The following is a 26,513-nucleotide window of genomic DNA, read 5'->3' on the forward strand; positions in this document are numbered from 1 at the left end:
CACTGTATAATAATAATAATTTGGCTTATGTTGAGAAGCTAAATCAACAAAAATAGTTTTAACGCTAATTACTCAGAATATTCAAATATTTTGGTAATTACAAGATTAGATGAAATAAAAAATAGTACAATTTAATGATTGTACACTGTATATGTGTCTTAATTTTCATTGTTGTAGAGTACGATGTGGTTACCTACTTCTTCCTCTCCCAAGGCAGTCTCCCCTTTCACTGTTCACTATCAGTCAAATTCCGGAACTGATGTCACAAGTACTAAAATTCACGTGGTGCAAACTAATGTGAGTATTTTTTTTTTATTAATGATGATTCGGACATAATACATTTATCTGTTCTGCATAAACTTACATGATAAATGAAAAAAATAAATATGCTTTTACACCAATAAAGCAGAGATAATTTGATTGATTGATTGATTGATTGTATACTGTTTAACGTCCATCTCCAGAATATTTCACTGATATGGAGACGTCACCATTGCCGGTGAAGGGCTGCAAATTTAGGCCTATGCTCGGCACTTACGGCTTTTGAGCAGGGAGGGATCTTTATCGTGCCACACCTGCTGTGACACGGGGCCTCGGTTTATACGGTCTCATCCGAAGGACCGCCCCATTTAGTCGCCTTTTACGACAAGCAAGGGGGTGTTGAGGACCTATTCCAACCCGGATCCCCACGGGGCCAGAGATAATTTGATTTTTTTTACATATTAAGTAATAAATACAGGTTTTTTTGCATATGCGATATGGCTGACGTCACAATAGCCCTATCAGCCCTGCAGGGATGATATGGATTTGGGGGGCTGATAACCTATATCAGCCCTGCAAATCCATATCAGCCCTGCAGGGCTGATACGGCTATTGTGATTTCAATATCACACCCTTTAAGTAAATTAATTAAACCACAAAAACAGTACTCATGATCATACACAATTTTCGGTGGGTTCATATTCTCTTTATTTTAACTTTTTGAAAATATGGTTAATCTTGATTTACAGATACATGTAATAGATTATTTTCAAATAACGGATTGGGGACACTTGAAATAATAGTACAGAAACAAACCGAAACTGTATGAGACAATAGAGTATGTACATTTTAAGAAGTCCATGCATGAATATTTACTTATTTTCTTCTCAACTTAATGTGTTCTGTATTTTATTACTAAGTATGTAATAAATATAATAAAACATACCCTTTTCCACATCACATCCTGTATCAGCCCTCGACCAATATCAGCCCTCGGGCCTTTGGCCCTCTGGCTGATATTGGTGTCTCGGGCTGATACAGGATGTGATATGGAAAAGGGTATGTAATTTTCTCTTTAAAATATACTATAGATCAATACATACATGTATAGCACTACATTTTAGCTTTTAAGTTGTTTTCATAAGTATATAATATAGATATAGTTACATTAGCTACCATCTTGTGTATATTCACATATTGTATTTTTTCTAAATATTAACACTATTTTTTGCTTAATCGATTTCTATTCTATTTAATAAAATTTACTAATTTAGGGTGAGGAGGAAGCTCAATCAGTAACCATTATTGAACCAAACGTCGCCATTAAAACATTTGGAAAACCTCTAGACACATCCCAGCTTAGAAGCATGGTATCTGTCGCTCTGACTTCTGAGAATGAAAAGCCAATAACAGTTGTTAGCAAGTAATTCAAATATTCTTATACATACATGTTAACTCTCCCGATTTCCGCGGGAGTCTACCGCTTTTTCACTCCATCTCCCGTCTACCGATTTAATTCAGAAATCTACCGCTTTTCTACAAAAACTGCGTCTAAAGTATTTTTGGTTGGCTTGGGTATCCATTTTAGAAGCCACTCTCATAAAATCTCGCTAGATATCGCGTGATTTGATTTGGAATCATACAAACGCTGTTTTGTACATAGATTTCAAGCAAGGATTTGACAACGACAACAACACAAGACTACCAGTGATTACATTGGTAACGATAAATTAATCAACATCCCTGCCATGAAAAAGGAGATACAGCTTTTACATGTTTTAAGAATTAGATGAAAATATTTTACATCGTCTTTAAAAGCACAGAAGCTCACAACTTTATCATCAAAGTCAGTAGAACTAGAAATCACTCAATTGACCAAGCCATGTGGCACATCTCTACTTTCGTTTTCGATCATCGCGGGAAATCTGATTTATATAACGAAAGATAGGAACTTGTTTTAGATCTAGATTAAACCATGTCATCAATTGTTTTGTTTAAAAACTGAATGAACATTCAGAATTATTGCTTCTAGGCTATATCAGCAAAGATCACTCTTCAAAAGGCTAAGTAAAGCAAATCCAAGCAAAATGATGAGCATAAAAGATATTTGAATTTGTAAAATTTATGTCAAACTTTAGGTGTTTCTGTCTTCTTCTTTGCTGTTGCTATTTAAGATAAATAAGTGTAGGTACCTGATTTCATTTAAGGCTTATAATATACAAATGCAAAACAAAACAACGTTAATCACTTCTGTTTCTTTTGTTAAAACGGTAATGCTAATGGCCAGGTGTATAGTTTTGAGAGAATGATGAACAATTATCACAATAATTTTGTGTGTAATGTATAATTATTCTTTAACATAAATTGATGTATATCATTCCTTCTTTCAATAGAGATGGAGCGTCCCTGTGTGGCGTTTTCTGTGCCGTACATAACGTGATACAACAGATTAACATGGACGACTGTGTGGATATCTTCACTGCCGTCAAACAACTTCAAGTTAGGAGGCCTGAATTCTGTGCTAATTTTGTAAGTACATTTGGTACTTTATTAAATATTTTTTTTTTAAATTACCCTGAATGCGTGAAGTTGCCATGAAAATGATGTAATAGGTCACAAATTGATAACAAATTTGCTTGTTATTTCTGACCCCTCAAATGAAAAGATTTTTATAAAAATAATTCGTGTCTGGAATAATTTAAGTAAGCAAAAAATATCATCATAACATTAACAAAACGCATGACTTTTTTTTCTCGTGGGTAAAACCTATTTTTTTTTCTAGCTATAGTCATAATTTTGAAATTACACATATTTTTTTGATTTTTTTTCAGGATGAGTATGGCCTGATCTTTAGATCTGTATATGATCACATACAAAGTACCACAGAAATCATTTACAGCAATCAGTAAAGTGGTGGATCTATACGCGGCATCCTTTATAAATTTAAAATTACTACAACATTTTTTGTAAAAAAAATCTTTATGCCTCTAATACATATGAAATAAAAAAAAAACAATGAAACTTTTATCCATTTATTGAAAAATAACAGCTTCAGTCATGTTTATATAATTATAATATTAAGTTTATTCGCATAATTTTGGATTAAATTTTCGCATAAATAAGCTATATTCTTTATATTTTTTTTTATTTATGTTGGTTTCCATTTTTTTTTTAAATGAAAAGTTGAATTTAAAGGCGTTCATATGAAAATCGCGTATGTTAATATATAAGTTTTTCTTAATGAATAAATATAAGTATATAAGTATATATGATTATATATAATGAGTATAAATTTAAGTATAAATATATACATGTGCTATGTAAATTCAAACAAAACATTATACAAAGATTGAAAATATTGTCATTTTGAACACGTGTTCAGAACACAGTGGAGACTTTGCCAATCATGTCCAAAAGGGATCTATCATTTAAAAAAAAAACAAAAAACAAAAAACAAAAAAAAAACATGCATCCTCTTTAAACATTTATTATTATTGTACACTAAAACTTGCAGAATTTCAAGTAGAATCTTTTCTTAACTACTATAATAACAAATATATTTACCATATATAAATAACTATTTACAATTATTGAATATCAACAAATATGAAAAACTAGAGAGAGAGAGGAGGGGGGGTCTCTAATATTTTATTATGAGGCTGCAGAATTCATATCTTATACATCTGGAAAAAACTCGAAAAAAATGCCATAGAGGGGTTCATCAGAATTTTGTAAATTAAATATTATATACATGTATAAGTATATAAAATTATTTACATATAAAAGAAACTTGAAAATTATGAAAAATAACTCTATTTCGTCGTATCCAACTCCTTTATTCCAGTCCCAGCTACTGGAGTGCATCATAATGAGAGTGGTTCTCCAACTCGCCTAGTTCCAGGTAATCTCCAGTGACATTTTTATCCGAATTTTCATAAATGTCACTCGGTTTTCTTTTCTCATTATTGAACTTTTCTTCAATTGTTGGTTCAGTCATTCTTTTCTCATTTTTTCTTTAAAACCAAAATAAATATCATTTATCGTTTTATTCAGTTAAGAATTGTAAGTATATTCTCTACACAAAAATTAAACAGTCATCCCAATTGATACACTGTACAGCCTGCCAGAAGAGTGTTAACTGTTATCAAATTTTCACTATTGACCCGAAAAGAAAATTTCTCAACATTTTTACTGATTTCGATTCGGATTCTGATTAAAAGAATGATAATAAAATAACATCACAATCCAGTCAAGATTTGCAAACACAAGGTCAGCATACTTAATACAGATAATTAATTCAAAGAAAAGAAATTAATGATTTGTTTTATGTAACATGACAATTATTGACTGTGTTTTAAGCAACTTTGATTATGGTAGATAAAGCTTTCTCAGGATGAAAACTATTTCCATAGTTAAAGCGTTGGGCCACATTTCATCCATTTGACTAGAATAATCAATTACTTTTATTATTTTACTTCCGATCGGTCCCATACATGAAGATGTAATTTGCTGTCACTTGACTATAATAAAACTATGTAAACAGGGCTTAATTAATCCAATCTTTATTTATAAATTGATTGAAATGCACATGTGAAACGGAAAAAAAAGATCAATTTAAGCAGTACAAGTTTAATAATCTTACATACCTCTTAAGCAAGATATAAGCAATGAAGACGACATTGGCTGTAACAGATACCAAAAATGCGCCAAGGATGCCATAAAAGCTTGGGTGGCAGTTTTCTTTATCCTCTACTTGAACTACAATGTCAATTCATAAATCTTTTTAAAGGGGAACTGATTCAAGCAAGCTTTTATTTTGTTCTCTGTCTTATATCTTATTTTTTATGTCTGCTAAATTTTTCAAATGTTTTATATTAATGTATTTAATTGTCATGATGCGTTTTACATGCTTTAAATGTTGTGATGTTTTTTTTAAGATTTAAAAAAAGGTTTTAAGATTCATTTTTTGCCAGTTCACCTAATCATTTGTGTATGTTTTCCATTATGTATATCAATATCATTATTGTATGATTTCCATTATGTATATCAATATCGTTCTAGAGGAGTGTTTTGATTCAAAACGTCACATGACTCAAATGTTAAATTCTTTGACGTTTGAAATCAGCTTATAAACACAACACAATAGGTATTTTGCAACGTGCATTAGGAAGTATTTAAGTCAATAAACTGTGTAAACAATCAAGATCTTCATACGCCTTTCGCAATGGTTCCCTTCCCAACCAGGCTGACATCCATTCGGACATTCTCCTGTAACACTGTGACATACTGTAGCTACCACACAATTAACGCTGCAATTTTCACTGCAGTCTTTTTCAAACTTTCCAGTTGAACAACCTTAGAAGTAATATGGAAATGTTTCAACTCTTTCTGTGATAAAATTAACAACATTCTGGTTTTATGGCTGCATAATTATATAGCTCGCTGTCGATTATTTAAAAATGTTTAAGATTATGCACATGCTGAAAAAAATAAAATACAATGTTAAACAAAATAATCGATGTGCAATTATCACCAGTTTCTTCATTAAAAAAGAAAATGTTTCAGCATTATATCAACATGTACGTCAGAATATTAAAAATCAATAAAAGCATTATTCTAGCTGTTTGAAACAATAAGAAGATATATCATTTATTTGGGATTTGAGTAAGATATCTATTTATTTTAGAGATACCCTGTCATGTATGTAGATATTTGTATCGGTACCTGTAACTTTCTGATTTTCTGTCCGAATTTTCTTACCCAGAGAGCTTTACTTATGCAGCTTTCATTATTGAGAAATTCATAGAGTTACCCATTGTACAAAGGTTTCCTTCATATCCAGCATCACATCCTTCTAGACAAGACCCATTGATGTAGTGACATTGTTTATATCCTAGACACGCTCCACATATCTGTCCACAATCCTGTCCATATCTGTTATCATCACATTCTTGTAATGTAAAAACAAGATGTGTTTGTGAAACACTATGCGCCCGGCGGCACAAAGTTCAAAAAAAGGTATTTTTGGCAATATAGGTCACTTACAAATCCACAAGGTCATTGACCTTGGTATCATTAGAAAGAACTTGATAAGTGGAGTATGTATATGAAGTCCCTATATATGTATATGAAGTCCCTATTTCTCATGGCACAAAAGTTATGGTTCAGGTTCAAAAAAGCTATTTTAAGCATATAGGTCAGAGTCAGAGTCACAAGGTAAATGTCCTTGGTGTCATTTGTAAGATCTTATTGAGTGAGATAAGCATACCAAATATGAAGTCTCTTTCTTTCATGCGCGGGTTTTATAAGGCAGCACACGGATCAGAATTCGGCGAATTAACAATTTTTTTATAATATGTAACACAAATAAATCGGAAAAATCATTGATAAAACTTTGCTATAATTATGCATTCTACAGACTTCAATGGGACTTATACCACAGATAGCATCCCTATATGACGTCACCAGGTGACGTCTATAATTAGAAAAAAATGCCTTAATGAAAAAATGAAAAGCTCACCACTACACCAGGAATAATCAATTTCAATTTTAATAATTGTTTTGTAAAACATCTATGTACCATGAAAAGTGCTGCTAGAATTCTACTTTTATATCACAGAAATAGTTATTCAACACTTTCGGATGAAACTTTCCAAAAAAGTTTAACATTTCATTCATACGATCGAACAGAATTGCATCAATTCCCGTAAACCATACGATTCTAGCATCATTTACCAAAATCAAAAGAAAAAGAACTTTGGATAAAAACAAAATTTAAGTCTCAAAGTTAACGGCGTAGTGTTAAACATTTGCATCCTTTTTATAACGAACGACAGAGGAAAGGCTGATCGGCAAGTAAACACCCTGTCTGCTTTTATTTTACGAAGAAATTGTAAAAATATTGGCATACCTTATTCATCAGATTTATTCCCACATGGATGACACATGCATTCATTCTGAATGCTTTTAAACTCCGTTTTTTGTTTACATGAATTCTTGTTACGTTTCACTTTCACTCTGTAACTGCATGATCAACAGTTATGGCCGCACATGTTTGGTATTTAACAACTGTGAAAAATACAGAGACCCAGAAACGACAAAATTCCGTTTATATTATGCCTCTGCATATTTTGATTCATTTTTACGACCTCAAAAAATCTTAGATATTGATTTCAAGAAATGGTTATCTCTGAACTTCACGTCATATAGCTTACTATGACGTCATATCATATAAACAAGTAGAATATTTGTTTGTAACCTTAACATATATGCGTGTTTCAAAAGTAATGGAGAAGGTTAAAGTTTGAAGACAAAAATGTTCTTTTTAGCATACAAGTCACAATCAAGGTCACAATATCATTGGTATTGGTATAATTGGGGAGAGCTTAATAAGTGGAGTATGCATCTGAAATATAAAGGTTCTTTTTTTCATGGTTCAAAAATTACAACGAAGGTGAAAGTTTGCCGAAAAAAGCTATTGTTAGCATATATATCACAGTCAAGGTCACAAGGTCGTTGACTTTGATGTCATTTGAAAGAGCTCTATTAGTGAAGTGTGCATATCTTTACAGTTCAAAAGTTATCGCAAAGGTAAAAGTATGCAGAAAACAGCTAAACAATGAAACAGACAAAAAGAAACACAGAAAGACTAACAGAAATACAGATAGACAGGACAAAAACAATTTACGCCCCGGATCTATCAATCCCGCCGCATAACAATTCATAAGAATAAATGTCCTTAAAATAATATTCCAAAGATTATACAAAATCAAAGTTCAATAACGTTCCAAACGATAAGAAACATTTAAGAACAAACTATTGTTATTACAATCCCTTTAAGTAAAAATATAATGCATGTATGAATAATAAGATGTTAAGTATTTTATCTTTAAAATGTAACAGAGGATATAGATGTACATAAATAAGATCCAGTTATTGAGATTACGTATTTGTAATTTAAAGTTACAAATAGACCTAAGACCGGTCAGCAGGGTATGATCACTCCTCAGTAGCGCCTGATCCAACCTCTGATTATGTCAGAGGTACGAGTTTCTTCTACTCCAAAATTTGTGACATTTATTGGACTAATGAGCTTGAATATTGTTTGTTATCTCCATATATTGCTGTGCTAAAATAGCGCTATAGCGGCTTGTTAAATAAAAGGATTAAAACATTGTTCAGCATCCGATGATCTAAATAATGTAATGCAAAGTCTCATTTCTTACGCTCACTGCAAAGGAGGCCCTTCCAACCTGCCTGACATCCACCTTCACATTCACCCGTCGTCTTGTTACATTTGTTTGGTACACCACAGTTGTCGTTACATTTATTTTCACAATTATATCCAAAATATTCTGCAGAACATTCTAAGTGGATTAAAGAATAAATTTGTAATATATATCTCTTAAAGGTGACGAAATACAATTGAATTTCTGTACAAAATTGAAATAATTGTTTATAATTTATTGCATTATCTAAACCTCTACTTACCACTATCACATAATGTTCCTTCGTACCCAGCGTCACAGCCTTCAAGACACGAACCATTGATGTAATTGCATTGTGTATTTTCCAGACACGTTCTGCAGATCCGTCCACAATCCTGTCCATACCTACCACCATCGCATTCTGTTGAATGCGATGAACATTTAGGGTAACAGCTACATGTAACATTTTTATTATTTATCGTTGATTCTTTTAAAAGTCAAATGATTTCGTTATTGACACAATCCATAATCTTACTGTATGTGTACATTAAAACGTACTTCTTATTTTTGGCGGCTTTGACACTTGCATGAAAAACGAATAGAATCATTTTTTAAAAATGAATAGCGTGTGAATGCCTGTAGCACTCATTCATGAATGCACAATCAACTCAATACCTAGTGTTTGCACACAATTTCTCGGAACTGTTCTGTATACCGGTCCCTGTAAAGATTGCGTTAAAATAGGTGCAGCCGAAGGCGGTGTACATGTATTATATATAAACGATCGTATGATCGATGGACAAAATCGAAAAATAAGCCAAAGATTGCAAAATTGAATCCAAATTCGTGCTCTTTGTGAAAAATTGGTTTTAAAAATTGGTTTTTAAACACAGTTTTTTTCAATGAGAAAAAAAAGATTTCGTAAAATAACGTACTTGTTTAGGAAGAAAAACTCCATCTTGCGTTGTTTAGGGATGTAATCACATGATCAATTTTTGACATATCTCATAAATTTTCATGAGATGCATATGCGTCACTTGTGTTTTGACTTAATGATGATATACCCGATAGGATTCAAAGAGCAATGCTATTAAAATTGCGAGATTTTTGTGAGAAATACAGGGATTTAACAAATAATAGCTGAATACTTAACACTGATAAATCGAATTGTGCGTCCTCATCGATTTGAAATGAATAGTATTTTGAATATGGACATTAAGATATCAGGATGCTGGGTAAGTGGCTTTTACAATAACTTGCATAAACTTAGCGCTCAAAATCAGTCATGTTTCGACATTAGATTCACCAGACTTTTATTCAAAAAGAACTTTCCTGTTCTTTTTTCAGCAAAAGTTTCATCAATTAAACCAAAGTGTGGGATGATATATCGGCACAATTGGATAATCAGTAAATTAATTCATGCAAGTTTTTGGTCACAGAATGCACCCAAAAAGTGCATAAAGTATCCCAAAAGCAGAAAGATTACAGCGGATTTAAAAAACAACCCCAATTTTAAAAACAAAAAAATTTAACCCTAATCACTCGATCGAATGCGTTTTGTCGAAATAAGTGGGAAATTGCGGTTTGTTTACATTCTGCATAGCAACAGCAAGGAAATTAACTGCTCATGCACAATCACGTGATTCTTTGGACCGGCAATATTAGAAACTTCCCAATTTCTCTACACGTACAGTTACTAGTATATATCATCATATCATGTACATGTAGGTTTTATAATGGTTAATGATATATAAAGAAAGGGGAGAGTAAAAAGCATTCAGAAAAAGAATATGTATCTATATAGTAAATAAAATTGTATGAAAAAATTCTTTTTCGCACAATACAACGAGACAGTCTGCTCGCCAAAAAATCACTCTCGGGTGTATTTGCGTTAATGTAGAAAATATACAATTAAAACAAAATTTCATGAAAATTTTGCATTGCTCAAAATTAAGAAAAACTAGAAATATGTCCATGGAACATGAATCCCCCGCCATGATATATTAGTAAAGCAACATGAAAATTTGTATGTGTGTAAAATTTGATCAGTTTGGTTCAGGTAAGGCTTATAGTTACTTGGGAATAAAAATGTAGGTCAGATCCAGCATCCGAAGCAAGTCTGGAAGTGTCCATCCCTAGATGCATCATCCATGCAAGTTTAGTTCAGGTAGGGCTTATAGTTATTTGAGAATGAAAATTAAGGTCAGATCCAGCATCCTAAGCAAGTCTGGTAGTGTCCATCCCTATATGCATCATCCATGCAAGTTTGGTTCACATAGGGATTATAGTTACTTGGGAATGAAAATAAAGGTCAGTTCCAGCATCCGAAACAAGTCTGATATTGTCCATCCCTAGATACATCATCCATGCATGTTTGGTTCAGGCAGGGCTTGTAGCTACTTGGGAATGAAAAATAGGTCAGATCCAGCATACGAAGCAAGTATGGTAGTGTCCATCCCTAGATGCATCACCCATGCAAGTTTGGTTCAGGTAGGACATATACTTACTTGGGAATTAAAATGTAGGTCAGTTCCAGCACCCAAAGCAAGTCTGATTTTGTCCATCCCTAGATGCATCATCCATGCAAGTTTTGTTCAGGCAGGGCTTATAGTTACTTGGGAATGAAAATATAGGGGAGATCCAGCATCCGTAGCAAATCTGGTAGTGTCCATCCCTAGATGCATCATCAATTCAAGTTTGGTCTAATTAGGGCTTATAGTACCTTAGTAAAAGGACCTGCTCCAAAAACTCATCTGGAAAATTAGGTCAGATCCAGCATCCGATACAATTCTGGCAGTTCCCATCCTAAGATGAATCATCAATGCAAGTTTGGTCTAAGTAGGGCTTATAGTTCCTTGGGAATGGAACTACTCCAAAACTTTAACCTGGTCACTTATCTGGAAAATGTGGGTCAGATCCAGCATCCGAAGTAGTCCAAGTCTGGTAGTGTTAATCCCTAGATGCATCATCCATGCAAGTTTGAATCGACATCTGAAGTTTGATAACACCATCTTGAATGGTATGTTTAAAACTGAGCAAAACACTAATTTAAGAAAAGTGAGGTCAAGATCAAAGGAAAGGTCAAGGTCAAAAAATGTTGGTGCAGTTGCATAGCTCTCATCAGTATCTATCAGCATATGAAGTTTGATGAAAATATCTTGGATAATTTCTTTGAAACTTAGCTTTGAACAGAGCTTAACACAAAGTGTGACGGAAGGACGGAGGGACGGAAGGATAGAAGGACGGAAGGACAGAAGGACGGAAGGACGGAAGGACGGAAGACGGACATTACATATACTATATGCTCCGGCCATATTCATGGCGGGGCATAGAAACTACAAAAATTTAGGGTTTTGCAAAAATTTGGTAATCATCAATCATTTTCACACTGATATTCTTGAAACCAAGGGTCTCTCTCTCTCTCTCTCTCTCTCAAATTAAAATATCTCCTAAAATAATAATAATGCCTTAAGGCAACCAGGTTAAGCTTTATAATTTATATTTCTTACCTTTTTCGCATTGATATCCGTGATACCCAGATTTACACCATGTACACACTCCTGTCTCTATATGACAATAACGGCAATTGTCAGGACAGGAGAAGGTACAATCAGGCCCAAAAAATCTGGCAATACAACCTTAAATTACATGAGTAATGACCAGTGTAAGTATTTATTTAAAAAAAAAAAACGAAGTTCAATTTAAATGACGCAAAAATATATATAGATGGATAAAAAAAAACTCATACCATACACCTCTACCTCGCAGAGTTCATTAAATGCGTAGGGGGAATAATCATCCGGGTATATTACATTCCGAAGCCTCTCATTGTAGTAGATGACGTATTGTCCATGTAATGTGCAGGTTATATTAACAACTGAAGGGATCGTAGACCTTGTATAGTTTGTATCATGGAAACATAAATGACCATCAAGTTGGTTAGTTGTGTTCGATAAATAAACATAGAATCCTAAAAATCTTGCGGTTAAAGCATTCTTTTCATCTGAAATTTTAAAGACTTCTTAATTACTCGATATACAATTTAAATTTTGTCTGAAAAAATAAACATATTTGACATTTTATGCATCTTTAACTGCGGGGTTTCAGGTGAATAACTGTTTTGTTGAAAGGGAGGTATAGAAATTAGACTTTATATTCCTGGTAATCTTTTCAAATGTCATCAAGTGCAAAAAACACGTTTAGAGCCATTGTCTGTAAAGACTTGAAATTTTATATAGGACCTGTGGCACGTATAATCTCAGATTGTCTCAAAACCCTCTACGATAAAAGTCATTGATACCCTTAACCAAAATCGGGGATAATTTGGTTGCTATGTGATATAGTAATCATGGCAACGTGTCTAAGTTTTTTTAAAAATGGCATTTTTTAAATCATGTTTAGAACCCCATAGTTGATATTTCCGTCAAAGCAAACAATTGACAATGACTGCTTCGTAAATGTGAAAGTCTGATATCTAAAATTCATAATAAACATGTTTGATAAATCAGATATAATGTACATTACTATGGTAAGAAAATATAAAAAAAATCCTAATAAAAGAGCTTTGAAGCATATACCAAGAACAAGTTATGATATTTCATTTTAGTTGGCAATTGTTGCCAAAGTATTCATACCATAAAGACCCTTCAAATTCACTCAATGCATGTTTAAATCTGATGTTTTCTTTTTAAAATTAAAGCATATTTCTATATACCTGATGATAATAGTTAAGGAGGAACAGGACCTTTACCTGAAAAAATTCCTGTCAATGATTTTTTTTTCATATTTTTCATATTACTAATTTAATATGTACTTTACATTTTAAAACTGTCCTGTTATGGGATTTCTTGACTTATTCAAAAGATATCGCCCCACAAATACCGCCCTGTTTAAAGTTTGTATGGAGTTTAGATACTTCATGTTTACGGGCCCATAACGGAGTCCATAATGAGAATTTTTACGCCCAAACGATAAATAAGATAGATAACACTATATACTCAAATATTTCAGAATATTCATAGTGTTTAAATTATCTGAAAGCAATTGTTTTAATTTTATATAGTATTTGGGTAGGATAATTTCTGCATTTTATTAAGGCAACTTCAACGACAAAAACCTCATTTGGAAAAAAATTCTATCAATAAATATTTCTAAATTTACGATTGAATGTCAGACCTTCATCGTTATTATTTACTGCATAAATATCACAGGGTGAAGCTTACCTCAATATCGCACAGGACATCGTTGAATTAAACGTAAGCATGATAAAAACGCTTCACGTTTGTATTTTCCCAGTGCGAGAAATCAATTGTGAGGTCACACGAAAACATAAACATTCAAAATTATCTAAATAGAGATAATCTCTGCTACTAAGCACGAAAAAATATTAATTAAAGAAAATCTGCTTCAGAAATTTATCACGATACATTGACTGTTACCTGTTTATTATGAAATAAAACCGATCATGACGGGTGTGTGTACTTGATCTCGCTGCATTGAGAATTCAAACACTACGTCTATGACGTCCCTGACGTCAGACTGCAGGGTAAAGAGAAACAAATATGTGGATTGGGCAACTTCACAATATTTAAATGATGGCAATATCTTTAAAAATTTAATTAATAATAATTTCTAACTTTAAATGTTTTAAAAACAATTTTAGAATTTAGAATAAAATTACACAAGAAATAATGATTTTAACAACGTTTAACATGTATATCATCACCGATTATGACGTAATGTCTTTTTAGTCCTGTGACATGTGTCCTGTCTCCCCTTAAAAGGTGATGGTGTGGTCCAATTTTCCTATTAAAACATCAAATCAGATTTTTTAAATAGAGCTTTGCTATGGAAATAAGAAAATATTTCCTTAAAAATCTGAAAATTATTTTTTTTCTTTGGATACGTATCCTCAAAAATAGATTTCCAAAAATTCTTATGATTTTTATTTATTAACGGCTATACTGAATTTTAATTTTTGATTACTATTTGATCTCTAATTAGAAGCAAGGAGCTGACTCACAGGGTTTAAAATTAATTTAAAGTTTTCAAATTTGAACTTTTTTCCATCTTGGTAACCATATAATTAATGTTGTTTTCTTCTTTTCAAATTTTATCAATATATGGTATTCTACTTCAGTTCTACCAGATCAGAACTATTCAAGTTGAGTCACAACATATTATCTTGATTTAATGGCATGTAATTCTTAATGCAGCAAAAAAAAAAAAATCACTTAAAAACCGGTACTCTGTTTTCTTGATAACAACGCAAAGTAGCAATTAGTCCAAGATTTGTAAATGTGTTGGTGTTGCTACGCCCCAAATATTCATGTTTTTGAGTCTTTACTTTTCATGTTTTTCCTCAAAACAATGACAATATCCGACACTTAGTGACTGAATTTGCGTGGTTACTCTGTGTTACCATGAAAGCTAAAAATGTTATTTATATTGTAATATGCATATAATATTTTCATTGTTTTTCTTAAATTGTTGATTGAGTTTGAACATGTAACACCTATCAATAGTAAATACTGAGCATTTTCAGCATTTTAAATGTATTCCAAATGTACCCCAAATGTACCACTTACTCAAAGATATCTTTAAAGCATAAGTGGCAGCAAGCTGTCATGTTTTTGTGAAAGTGGTTTAATTGCTTTTTCCTAGTTTTTATTTAGGCTCAGTGAAGATGAAAAGTAGCTGAACATTTCATTTGATCAAATTTTCCCTCAATTACCATGGTAAATGAGACACGTAGCAACGAAATTTCTTGAGTCAAGAATTAAGAATGGGTGAAGTTTCATCGAAATCAGTGACCATGCGTGGAAAGAAATTTAAGTGGGTACAGAGAATGGCTCTTAAAACTTATACCAATAAACAAATAAGAAATGCTCACTTAAGATACTCCAAAAAATATTATTTTATGTATATGTACTTTATGTATAATCTAAGAATGCATAAATTATCATATATATGCAGACATTTTCTTTGATAATTGTCAGAAATTTCAGTGTCCAGAAATATACTGACTCGCCTATAAGTCGGACATAGAGTTAAAAGGACTCTGACCCTCAGCCAGGAAGGACAACTCATTAATTTATAATTTAATTCAAAAAGTCTTAAAATGAAGCTTGAAAATTAAATCTGTTCATGCAACAATTTTCATTATATGCCTCTCAATGTGCTTCAAGGTTCTTTGAACTTCTCAGAAAGGTCTAATTAAAAGTAGGAATTTCGATCCCGAAAACCAATTTTAGATACCAATGTTTATTAACATAATAAGAAATTAGAAGTGATTTATGGAGCTTTGCAAAGAACCTTGAAGCACATTGAGAGGCATATAATGAAAATTGTTGCATGAAAATATTTAATTTCCATAATGTAGCACGGATTTAGTTAAGGTTGAATATTTTGTATGCTTCTTTACAACCCCTGCAAAAGACGATGAAATTCTTTTTTTTTTCAAAAAGGCTAAAAAAATATGTACCCTTATTATGTTTCGTTTGGTTACTTTATACCCATACAAAATGTAGGGGAGGGAAAAATTCATTTTATATTTCTCAGTTCTCCTGCCGGACGACTGCGCTTGTTTTTTGTTAAAAACAAGCAAAAACAAATAACATCATGTAGAATCTAAATAGGTTCTGTCATTTATTCAAGCAAACGACCGAAAAGGTTATGTCATTTATTCAAGCAAACGACGAAGGAAGTAAAATTAAGTCACCAAAATAGGGTCATGTCGAGTTGACAGGCTCGGATCATCAGATCTAACGAGACGCGAAGCGTGATACGGCTCTTCGGATCAAGTTACTGTTTTAATGATAAATTTATTATATACAAGGTGTTCCAAAACTTATGGTACACTTTTAAAACGTTATGAAATTTTATGCCTCCAGTAACATTTATGAAATTTAAAACATATAAAGAAATTCTTATAAATGTTTTGTCAAGCTTACATTTGTCACAGTTTCCTCATTAATCATAAATATTTTTTTTTTGAATTACTTATTAAATCATTTTACAACGTTTTCCAAATGACGTCCCTTTGAATTAATTAACATTGTGTGAACTCGATTTCTGAATTTTTTTTTCCTAAAATTTCAATGTATTTTTTTAACAGTTAAGAGGTTTTTTCACATTAATTTTTGGTTTCACCAAACAACAGAATTAAAGGTTCTTTTTAACAACATTGTTAAAATGGAATGAACTTCACAGGAAAACATGCATCAGCTTTTAAATGTTCAGAGTCGGGTCAAATTCAAATCCAATAAGCAAACTCTAAACAACTTCTAATGTCTTTCTCTTTCAAAGCTGCATTACACTTATCTTGTAAGGAATCAATTCTAAATCAAATTTGAATATTTAATGAAATCTAGATTTATCAAAGGTGCTATCTTGTTCATGCAGGGCCCTCTGAGGGATTTTTGTAAAGTTTCAGTAATAACTCTATCAATGGTACTAATGATCTTTTTCGTACAGGCACTCCTTGGTCTTCTAATTCCCGAATTATTTAAGTCATGTTTCATTTATGGTGCCTGTAACATCAAACTCCCTTACAAAATTGTAAATTAGTATTATGTTGAGCACTTTCATCACAGGATTGTGCTTTTCTATGGTTCTAATGAATAAAGTAGCAGACTTAGACCTAAAGTAAAGTTTTTCAATTTCTACCAGATGTTCACATGAAGGTTCCATATTAAAATATGATGACGTCATTAGAACATTATAATTGCCTGAGTTCTTTTAACAGAATTTTTAAAAAGTTTGTCAGATAAAATGTATACTAATACACTAGATGTTGACAAAATATTTTTGTGAATACTTTTGGTTTGATAAAGTTATAGATGATTTAAAGTGAAACGTATGTTCTGGGACACCCTATACCCCCTTATAACTTGCTAAATAATGCAAATAAATCTTTAGAGATCATTTGTATAACATTTATGCATAAAACAAAGCACAATAACAAGGGACTTTTTAACGCGCATAAAAAATAACATCATGTATCTGCGTACTACGTCATTGGTTTCAGAGAGTGGTGATATGGATTCAGAAAATCAGTGTGGTGATCCGGAAAGTCGGATCACGACGTCACGTGATTGTGTTAAATCTACAGTAAAATTGAGTGAAACACATTTAGGTATATATTAAAAAAAATACACATCTTACGCAATATATTGCACAATCCAACTCAAGCACAATAATGACATTTTAAATGATTTAAAGAGGAAAAAGGGACTACAAATTCAAATTCTGTTTTGCGTAATATATTATTAATGTATTTTCAAGCTGACCCCCTTATAAACATCATAAGATTAAATACAACACATATAGAATGATCTAAACGACTACAGTGTACATACTTTCAAAAACGTGGTAAATCAAAATAACATACAGCACCAATCAGAGATTGGTTCCACCCATATTATGGCAGCAACTAATCTGTAGTTTTCAGCAGATATCACATTAAAGGAACCTTTGAAAGCATAAGGTCATTAGGTCCCTCCCCTCTCTGGTACATTGGCTTTGGAATTTACAATTCTTAGAATAGTACACTTGCTTATTATAACTATGTAGGTCTATGTAGTTCATCTGCTTAATACCTAGGAGTAAAGAAGTTTTCTTCAAAGAATTAATACATTTCCATTATATAATCAATAGAGCGTAGTCCAAACATCTAACATCGCCCTAACACCTGAGCCAGAGCACTTTATTAAAAAGGAATATTCCTTAAAGGTACCTGGATACAGATTTGAAGTTATTATTTTCTCTATAATATTACGACTTATATATTTCAATAGCATTACACACAAAAATTAATTAAAAATCTTATTTCGTTTAAAAGATATTGAAATTTCAAATTTTTCGGCGGGTTTGATTGACATAGCGTTGCACTCTCACAAATTTAATTTCATTCTTAATCCTTAGGAAAAGTGGCAATCTCGTTTTGTATAAATGAAAAATATTAATACTATAATCCAGAAAATTCAGAGTAGACGCGTCCGAAAGCAAAACAAACACACAACATATTGTCAGTTCGTGCAGTTGTGGTAAGCAGACTGTGACGATTGAACGCACCCGGTGAATTCTAAATATAAACAATAACAGAACTCGAGCCCTGTTTACAAAAACTGTGTACATAACACGAATGTGCTCGATTTGCTAAACTCTGTACGCATCTCTTAGTTCGGAATGACGATACTTGTGAAGGTGTTTTGCTTTCTAACATTTCTACTCTGAATAAAATTATTTTTCTTGATTAAAGTTTTAATATATCTCATTAAAACACATCAAAATTGCCACTTGTCCTAAGGATTACGAATAAAGTTAAAATTTGTGAAAGTGCAAGGATGTGTAGATCAAACCCGCCAAAAAATTTAAAGTTTTAATTACTTCTAAACGAAATTCGATTTTTAATTAATTTTTATATGAAATGCTATTAAAATATTTAATTCGTGATATTATATAGAAAAAATGAGAAAATATTAACTTCAAATCAGTGTCCAAGTACCTTTAAAACTAAATCTTATGACAATACACAGGATTGAAATATTTCAAAAGTCTTTTTTTTCAAACACAACATTTTACAAAAATCCTACCAAACATGGTACGTATATAAAACTTACCCCATACAGTATTATCAGTCCGGAAATATATCATTATATGATGAATGCTATAGATTGATTCCAGGTTTACCCACCACGTGGCAGTTCTTTTATTGTCAGCTGACTGAACACACTGTCCTTTCCACGGGTTGAGGTTAGATTTCAGTCCATCAACTGCGTTACTAGAATCAAATCTGGTATCCAACACAATGTAAGGATTTGCCTGCCATGTGGGTTTATTCAAAGCCACATTCACTAAAAATCCCAAAAAGTTAAGCTCATTAAAAGCCTGTTTCTAAATGCGTAAAATTGTCCTACAAATCTACGGCTAAAATATTTCTATTCCCGCTAACATATCCATGTCAGTCCGCAGAAATGTATTGTCAAATCGCCAAAATATCAAAAACTGATATCAGAATATGTCGAGGAAATTGATATGATAGTGTTTACTAATTTTACAACATTTGTGTAATTGTTAACGTAGACTTAATAAACAAAGCGTATTTTGTGCAGCTTTGAGGTATTCTAGAAATAATCGCTTTTACTAATAAATATTGATATAGTGATATCTAAGTCATAATGAAAACAGTTTTACATGAAAACTTCCGTATATTAAATAAAACCGCACTGTATGAATCTTAATTTCACAACATCGTATTAAAGGCAAACACTACTTTAACTCTAAATACATTGACTTAATCAAGTAATGAAAAATCGATGAAATTAGGAAATATTTATTTCGAAAAAGAAATTTAAACTTATTTCAGTATAAATACCATTTGTGTCTTGAAAATTTTTGTAGTTTAAATAAGCATTACATCCTGCAAGCTTCAATTCGTCATACTTTCAGCCTAGTCATATCAAGAGAAAATAATAGGTAAAGTTCGCAAAATTACAAACTTACCATAACCATATGAATAACTTAATACCAATGCTAAATAAAACATTTCCATGATTGAAATCAAACTGACAAACTATCACAAGGACGATAACAGAGATATTGTCAATGATAAAATCTAATAAAAATAAAATTAAATCTACCAGGAAGTTTTAATACGTCATTTGACCTTTAATATGTTTTCGTTTCCCCAACAAAGAAGCACTTTACTATAAATCACTAGACTCTTGCAAACCTTATTTTCGCAATTGTCATTGATTAGTGGAACATAAGTTTCACAATCTTTTACATAATTTTAATGAATACTGTTATACATGTAAAATAGAGTGGAATTACCTCGAAATTACATGCTCGCGTGATCACGCCAAAATAAAGTTCTCGCAAAGAAAAGTGATTCACAATTGTACGAAAGTTAAATATAGATAATTCATCAGTAAATAAGTCCTTCAAATCTTAATTATTTAATGCTAGAATCGCGTGTGCACATTTTCATCGTAACACTATAATAATGTATTCATTTCTGTTATGCTTGAATCATGTACGCATCGTAAAGAAATTAAAAACTACATATACATACTATTTACGTGTTCCTCTTTACCTCCATGTGATTTTAACACATGCAGTAAAACTCAATTTTAACAAACACACTGGAACCTATGAAATTTCTTCGAATTCTTTATATTCTTACATACGGATATATCCGTTATTCGTTATACCAGTTTAAGGAAATAGTTAAATACATATGGCTGGGGATCCAAGATAACTCCGCTATATCAGTGAATTCTCTATATCCGTGTCCGTATTTAACTAGTTTTACTGTATTTCGTTAGTGATAATGCAACACACTGGATGCCTTCGCAAGAGCACGCGCTCAGAATTCATATGCATAAAAGGAGGAAAAGGATATTTACATCGACGAATCGTTTTGAAGTAAAAGAAATATTTAATTTGATTCTTCATACTTTATTGATTAGGAGTAAAAACGGCCATTGCAATTATAAAGTCATATAGTATTTCAAAAGCCATGAAGTTTTTTGAAGTTTGTGAAGTTCTTATATGCTGTATAAAATCTTAATTTACAACATTAAATTATCAAATGTAAATGAGTATTCAACTCAAAATGGACATATATTCTGCCTTTGTACATGCCGATATAACACAATTATAAAACACAACTATAAAATAATACTAAGTGTAATGAGGTGGTTAAGATGGGGATGGTGGAGGGTTAATCTTTTACACAAACAATCGCTCTGTTTATATAAAAGCGTCCTTCACGTACTATGGTAAAAACAAAAGTGACTTCCACGTGATCACAGTTCTGCAATTTCATTGGTTAATCATGAGGAACAAGGACAAATATTTATAAAAATAGATACAGATGAACCCTCAGGCTAAAAATAGTTATAAAAATCGAATACTAAAAATAGATTTTGTGATAAAATAGATGTTGCGATACAATGATGCCATAAAACATCTTATTTAAAAATAATATTTCATTATGCCCTCCATTTATCTTATGCTAGACAAATGCCTGTATTGTAAAGAATGCGTGAAAACCAGTTCCCATTTGGTCCTGCAGCTTTGTTAATTTTTACTTCCTTAAAACACTACAAGACATTGTTTGATGAATATTGTCATTTATTAATGACGAAAATAACAAATAATTACAAATAAACTACCTTAACTACTAGGGAGATCCCAGACAAACATACATAGACTTATTGAGCACCTAATAGCACAATGGCAGCGGGATCTCCCTAAAGTCTAAGCAAGACATGATTATCATTGCTGAATGTACATTTAGAAGATGGGAGATCACCAGGTAACATATATACAACAATGGCAGGGGGATCTCCCTGTGATATGAAAAATCAAAACAATGTAAAAATTAAGGTGGCATATACAAAAATTTTGCCACAAAATCCAATGATAATTGGATTCCGCCACCTATTAATTTTTACATTGTTTTGATTTTTCATATCACATGAATGACCTAGTGAACTTTGTGGCTATTTATATATTGCCCAGCATCCAAGATGCATTGCGGTAAACAGTCAAAATGGCGTCTGTTTTGATTGCTGGAAGTTCACATGTTAAAAGATTTGAGCACTATGTAAATCAAAATCGAGAATTTCAGATTGGTGGGGCAATTATCCAATGTTTAAAATAATATTGGTAGCAAGGACATCTACAATATATGGTCCGTCAACATAAACAGCACATTTTTAATCAGGTTCATTTGCAACTAAAAAAAATAAGTCTATTCAACATCTGCACGATCTCAAGCAAATTATGAATTATTATATGTAATGAGTAGTCTTATTTATACGGTTAGTGGACAATGATTTACAATTATGAATAGTAATCAGTATGTCTGCGTTTAATTACTGCATATTGTATTTGAGATCTCAATTATATGAAATGTCATAAACATAGATATAAAATACGCTACTTAAACTGTGTACAGTACAAGTGGTAACATGTTATGTTGGTATCAGATACACAGTGAACTGGCACAGTTGTAAACGTACATTCCCGAAAGTATGAGTTTGCACAGTGAGCTGGCACTAATGCATCTCATATATATGTTGATACACGTACGGTTTGGAATGTGCACATACTTTATGTATTTGTGTGTACGCACGTGAATTATGTTTCTATGTTCGGACACTATGATAATGTACGATATGTTCTGATACAAATATGATTTGTGTGCAAACACTTTCAGTTACTCACTTGTGCATATGCGTACATTAAGTAGTTATGATGTCTTCTTTTATTTAACGAATTCAATTGAGTATGAGCGCTTTCAACTATGGCTATGATATGAGCATGATGAGCATAGACATGTATGTTGAACTCAATCATTTTTGTCAGGCCTTTTTTTTTTAAAAGCCATGTTTACACGAGCGCTTGGTACATCTTCATTGTGCCAGGGCAAGCGGATCTGTAATCAGGCGAAGATTCCTGACGGGAAGTTGGTTTGAGTTTACAACAACATGTGATTTGTATGATATCACTTAAGTTTCGTATTTTATTCAAGGTAGGAACATGCCACCTAAGAGAAAAAGGAGTCGGGCGACAAAAGCTGCGGAGCCAACAGAGTCTCAACCAAAACGCAGCACACAATTCGTTAGTATATTTTGCGAGAGGCACACAAATGATGCCACAAAATTGATGAAATATGCATCTATTGTTCAAAAACTTGCTGACCAGTCTACTGCATCAGCAGCCATTCAGTATGACAAAACAAACTTTTCGTCAATGGAGAGAAATATCTCCAACCAAACTCCCATGGGACCAATTAAACGCGTAAAAGTACCAAGAGGCATTTGCATCCGGTATTCAGTCAAAGTTAAAGGGAGTAAACAAAAACGTAATTTTCGTCCCTTACAGGGTACCAAGGGAAGGGCAGGGAATAATAAACTCGTATGCTACAACTTTAATAATTCCGAACAGGGAATTTGTCATTTGAAAAGATTGCAGATTCTCCCACACATGCCAACGCTGTGGTGGGGAACACAGTAGAAAAACTTGCCCATCAACCCCAAAACCTACTAATGCAGCAAACAAAAATAATACAATGAGAGTGACAAAAATGTTTAGTTGATGCCTTTACAGAGGGTTTTAAAATTCCTTTTCAGGGTGTTCGTGAGCAGAGGTTTTGTAACAACTTAAAATCAGCTGATCAAAATTTATCTATCCTTCAAGAAAAAATAAATAATGAGGTACGTTGTGGTCGAGCAGCGGGACCTTTCAAAAATGCTCCATTCAACAATTTTCAGTGTTCACCATTAGGTTTTGTTCCCAAAAAATAGGGGAATTTAGAGTAATACATCATTTATCTTATCCCTAGGGACAATCTATAAATGATGGGATTCCGCAGGATATTTTCTCGGTTCAATATCAAACCATCGATGACGCGACTAATTTTAATAAAACAACTTGGAAGGGGGGTCTTGTTTGCAAAGACAGATATTGAAAATGCCTTTCAAATCATTCCAGTCCATCCATCAGATCGCGAATTGGTGGGTTTTATTTCGATAAGACCTTACCAATGGGCCTAAGTTACTCCTGTAACTTATTTTAAAGATTTAGTTCTTCATTGCATTGGGTAATGGAATACCACTACCAATCTAACTGTCTTCATGTTTTGGACGACTTTCTTTTTATGGGACCAGCTCATTCGAAAAATTGTTTGAAGTCCTTAGAGAACTTCCTTCAATAATGTAATGACATAGGTATCCCAATTAAGAACGAGAAAACAGTGTATCCCACAACGACAATAACATTTTTAGGTCTAGAAGTAGATTCACTACATGTAACTATGGAATATAGGTTACCAAGGGATAAGCTTGATAAGCTAAGAGATTCAATAGATTCGTTTAAGCACAGAAAAAAAGTAAGTCTAAAAGAATTACAATCTTTGATTGGATTACAAAACTTTGCTTGCGCGGCTGACCAGGTCGCACTTTCCTACGACGGCTAATCGACCTCACAAAAGGCTTAAACTACCCCATTTCAAACGGCGTTTCAACACAGAGGCTAGGGTTGATCTTGAAGCTTGCAAAGATAGTTTTAATGGTAGGTTATTAATATTAGATGATAGGTGGGAAACCTCTGAAACACTATGTATGTATATGGATGCAAGTGACCTTTGGTTTGGGGATACATTTAGAACAAAGTGGTTCTTCGGAAAATGGCCACAAGAGTGGTGCAAGTTTCACATTACAGTCAGAGAATTGCTTCCTATTGTGATAACTTTAGAACTATGGGCATCTGATTTACGGAACTCCTGTATTAATTTCTATTCAGATAACATTGCAGTGGTATACATCATTAACAAACAAACTTCAGCAGACCCAATAATTATGAAGTATATGCGTCGTTTTATAGTAAATACATTACAATATAATATTCTTTTCAAAGCAACACATATTCCAGGTGTTCTTAATGTAGCTGCTGATCGCCTTTCTCGCTTGCAGGTCCGGGAATTTCAGGACCTATGTACAAATATTGACCCAGTGCCATCAGCAGTTCACCCAACAATGCTAACATTCTGAAAGATATATCAACAGCTATTCTGAAGAATTCCCTCGTTCCTACATCAAGGGCAGCTTATGAAAAAAAACATTAGCTTTTTACGCTGACTTTATGTCAACCTACTTTCCTAATGTCTCTTTACTGCCTCCTACTACTGAGCATTTGGCGCTTTTTATAGCTTTTTGTTTTCAAAGTAACATCGCAGCATCAACCTTGAAAACTTACATTTCGGCTCTTAGTCATAATTTCAAAATTCAAGGTTTTGAAGATCCATCACAACAATTTATAATTCGCAAAATGCTACAGGGATATCAAAAGTTAAAAACTGTAGGAAGTGACACAAGATTGCCCATAATAAAGTCAATTCTGAAACAGCTTGTGACTTCTTTATACAAGTTAGACATTTCAGCCTATCAATGCAGTATGCTAAGGGCAATGTATTTGCTGGCTTTCCATGCTTTTTAAGGGTTGGTGAAATAACAGTTTCGTTTACGAACGTTAAAAACGTATTAAATCTGGCCAATGTAAAACTCGTTTCGGATAAAATAAATTCCAGTGAATCTCTTGAGATCACAATGGATAATTTCAAACATAGTGCAGGCAAACATATACCCACGTTGATTCTACAAAGAAACGAATTGGAAGAGCAATTTTGTCCTATTCAGGCTATTCAGCTATTTCTTAAAGGTAGAGGCCAGTCACCAGGCCCTTTGTTTGCATATCCAAATGGTGATGGATTACTAAGACAACATTTTACAAATTATTTACAAATGTCTCTTAAATGGGCATGGCTAAATACGAGTCATTATAAAGGCCACAGTTTTCGAATAGGAGCTGCAACATACGCTGCAGCAATGGGAATTTCAGAGGAAAAAATCAAACGAATGGGAAGATGGCATTCCGACGCTTTTAAAAAGTAAATAAAAATCCCTGTGCTTCATATTTAGATGAATATGATCATGGGGTCATGGGTCTCTGATCAAATAGTATAAATTAGTATTTCAACCCTTTATTTCTTCGCGAACGCTTAGGTGAGGGTCAGCAGGTTTTTGAACAGTAGTTTTCCTTTCGGTTAATCTGTATATTTGTTGCCGTAGGTAATGACTTTCAGACTTTTGAAATTTAACACTGGTTCACGGGGACATGGACCTCTGATTCCACAATTGCTAGTGAACTATGGGCGAGAGTTTGTTGTCATTTGAAATTTGACACTGGGTCATGGGGACACGGGCCTCTGATTCCACAATTGCTAGTGATCTATGGCTGAGAGTTTGTTGTCACTTACAATTAGACACTTGGTCATGGAAACATTGGCCTCTGACTTCATAACAGGTAATGTAGCTTTGCATGAAAACATTTTGTTACTTATTGCTGCACAAATAATATGTAAAGTTTTGCCACGAGGACAAGGGCCTCTGACATTTCTTAAAAGGGAAATGCTGACCATTACTTGTACATCATTTAAGTACTTTTGTATAACACAAATGTAATTTGTATTCT

General features: G+C 32.8%; 2 protein-coding genes across 7 annotated transcripts in view; one reads left to right on the forward strand and one right to left on the reverse strand.

Moving 5' to 3' along the window:
• LOC134236037 (receptor-type tyrosine-protein phosphatase epsilon-like) overlaps nt 1-3,229 on the forward strand; it is a 43,255-nt gene extending 40,026 nt beyond the window's left edge. For all 6 annotated transcript variants that reach the window (XM_062718217.1, XM_062718221.1, XM_062718219.1 and 3 more), the window contains 4 exons: nt 178-297; nt 1,536-1,684; nt 2,655-2,790; nt 3,093-3,229. In XM_062718217.1, the coding sequence (XP_062574201.1) occupies nt 178-297; nt 1,536-1,684; nt 2,655-2,790; nt 3,093-3,170 (483 nt within the window). In that variant the 3' untranslated portion in view covers nt 3,171-3,229. The remainder of the gene's footprint in view (nt 1-177; nt 298-1,535; nt 1,685-2,654; nt 2,791-3,092) is intronic.
• An 850-nt stretch (nt 3,230-4,079) lies between these two features.
• LOC134236039 (multiple epidermal growth factor-like domains protein 10) overlaps nt 4,080-26,513 on the reverse strand; it is a 110,315-nt gene continuing 87,881 nt past the window's right edge. The window contains exons 5-10 of the mRNA XM_062718224.1: nt 8,752-8,889; nt 8,487-8,627; nt 6,074-6,211; nt 5,476-5,616; nt 4,908-5,019; nt 4,080-4,274 (exon numbers count right to left, since the gene is read on the reverse strand). Of these exons, the coding sequence (XP_062574208.1) occupies nt 4,112-4,274; nt 4,908-5,019; nt 5,476-5,616; nt 6,074-6,211; nt 8,487-8,627; nt 8,752-8,889 (833 nt within the window). The 3' untranslated portion in view covers nt 4,080-4,111. The remainder of the gene's footprint in view (nt 4,275-4,907; nt 5,020-5,475; nt 5,617-6,073; nt 6,212-8,486; nt 8,628-8,751; nt 8,890-26,513) is intronic.

Source organism: Saccostrea cucullata, unplaced genomic scaffold (genome assembly GCF_032062105.1).
Source record: "Saccostrea cucullata isolate Sc308-1 unplaced genomic scaffold, CSIRO_AGI_Scuc_v1 ctg1483, whole genome shotgun sequence".
In the NCBI taxonomy this organism is placed as follows: Eukaryota; Metazoa; Mollusca; class Bivalvia; order Ostreida; family Ostreidae; genus Saccostrea; species Saccostrea cuccullata.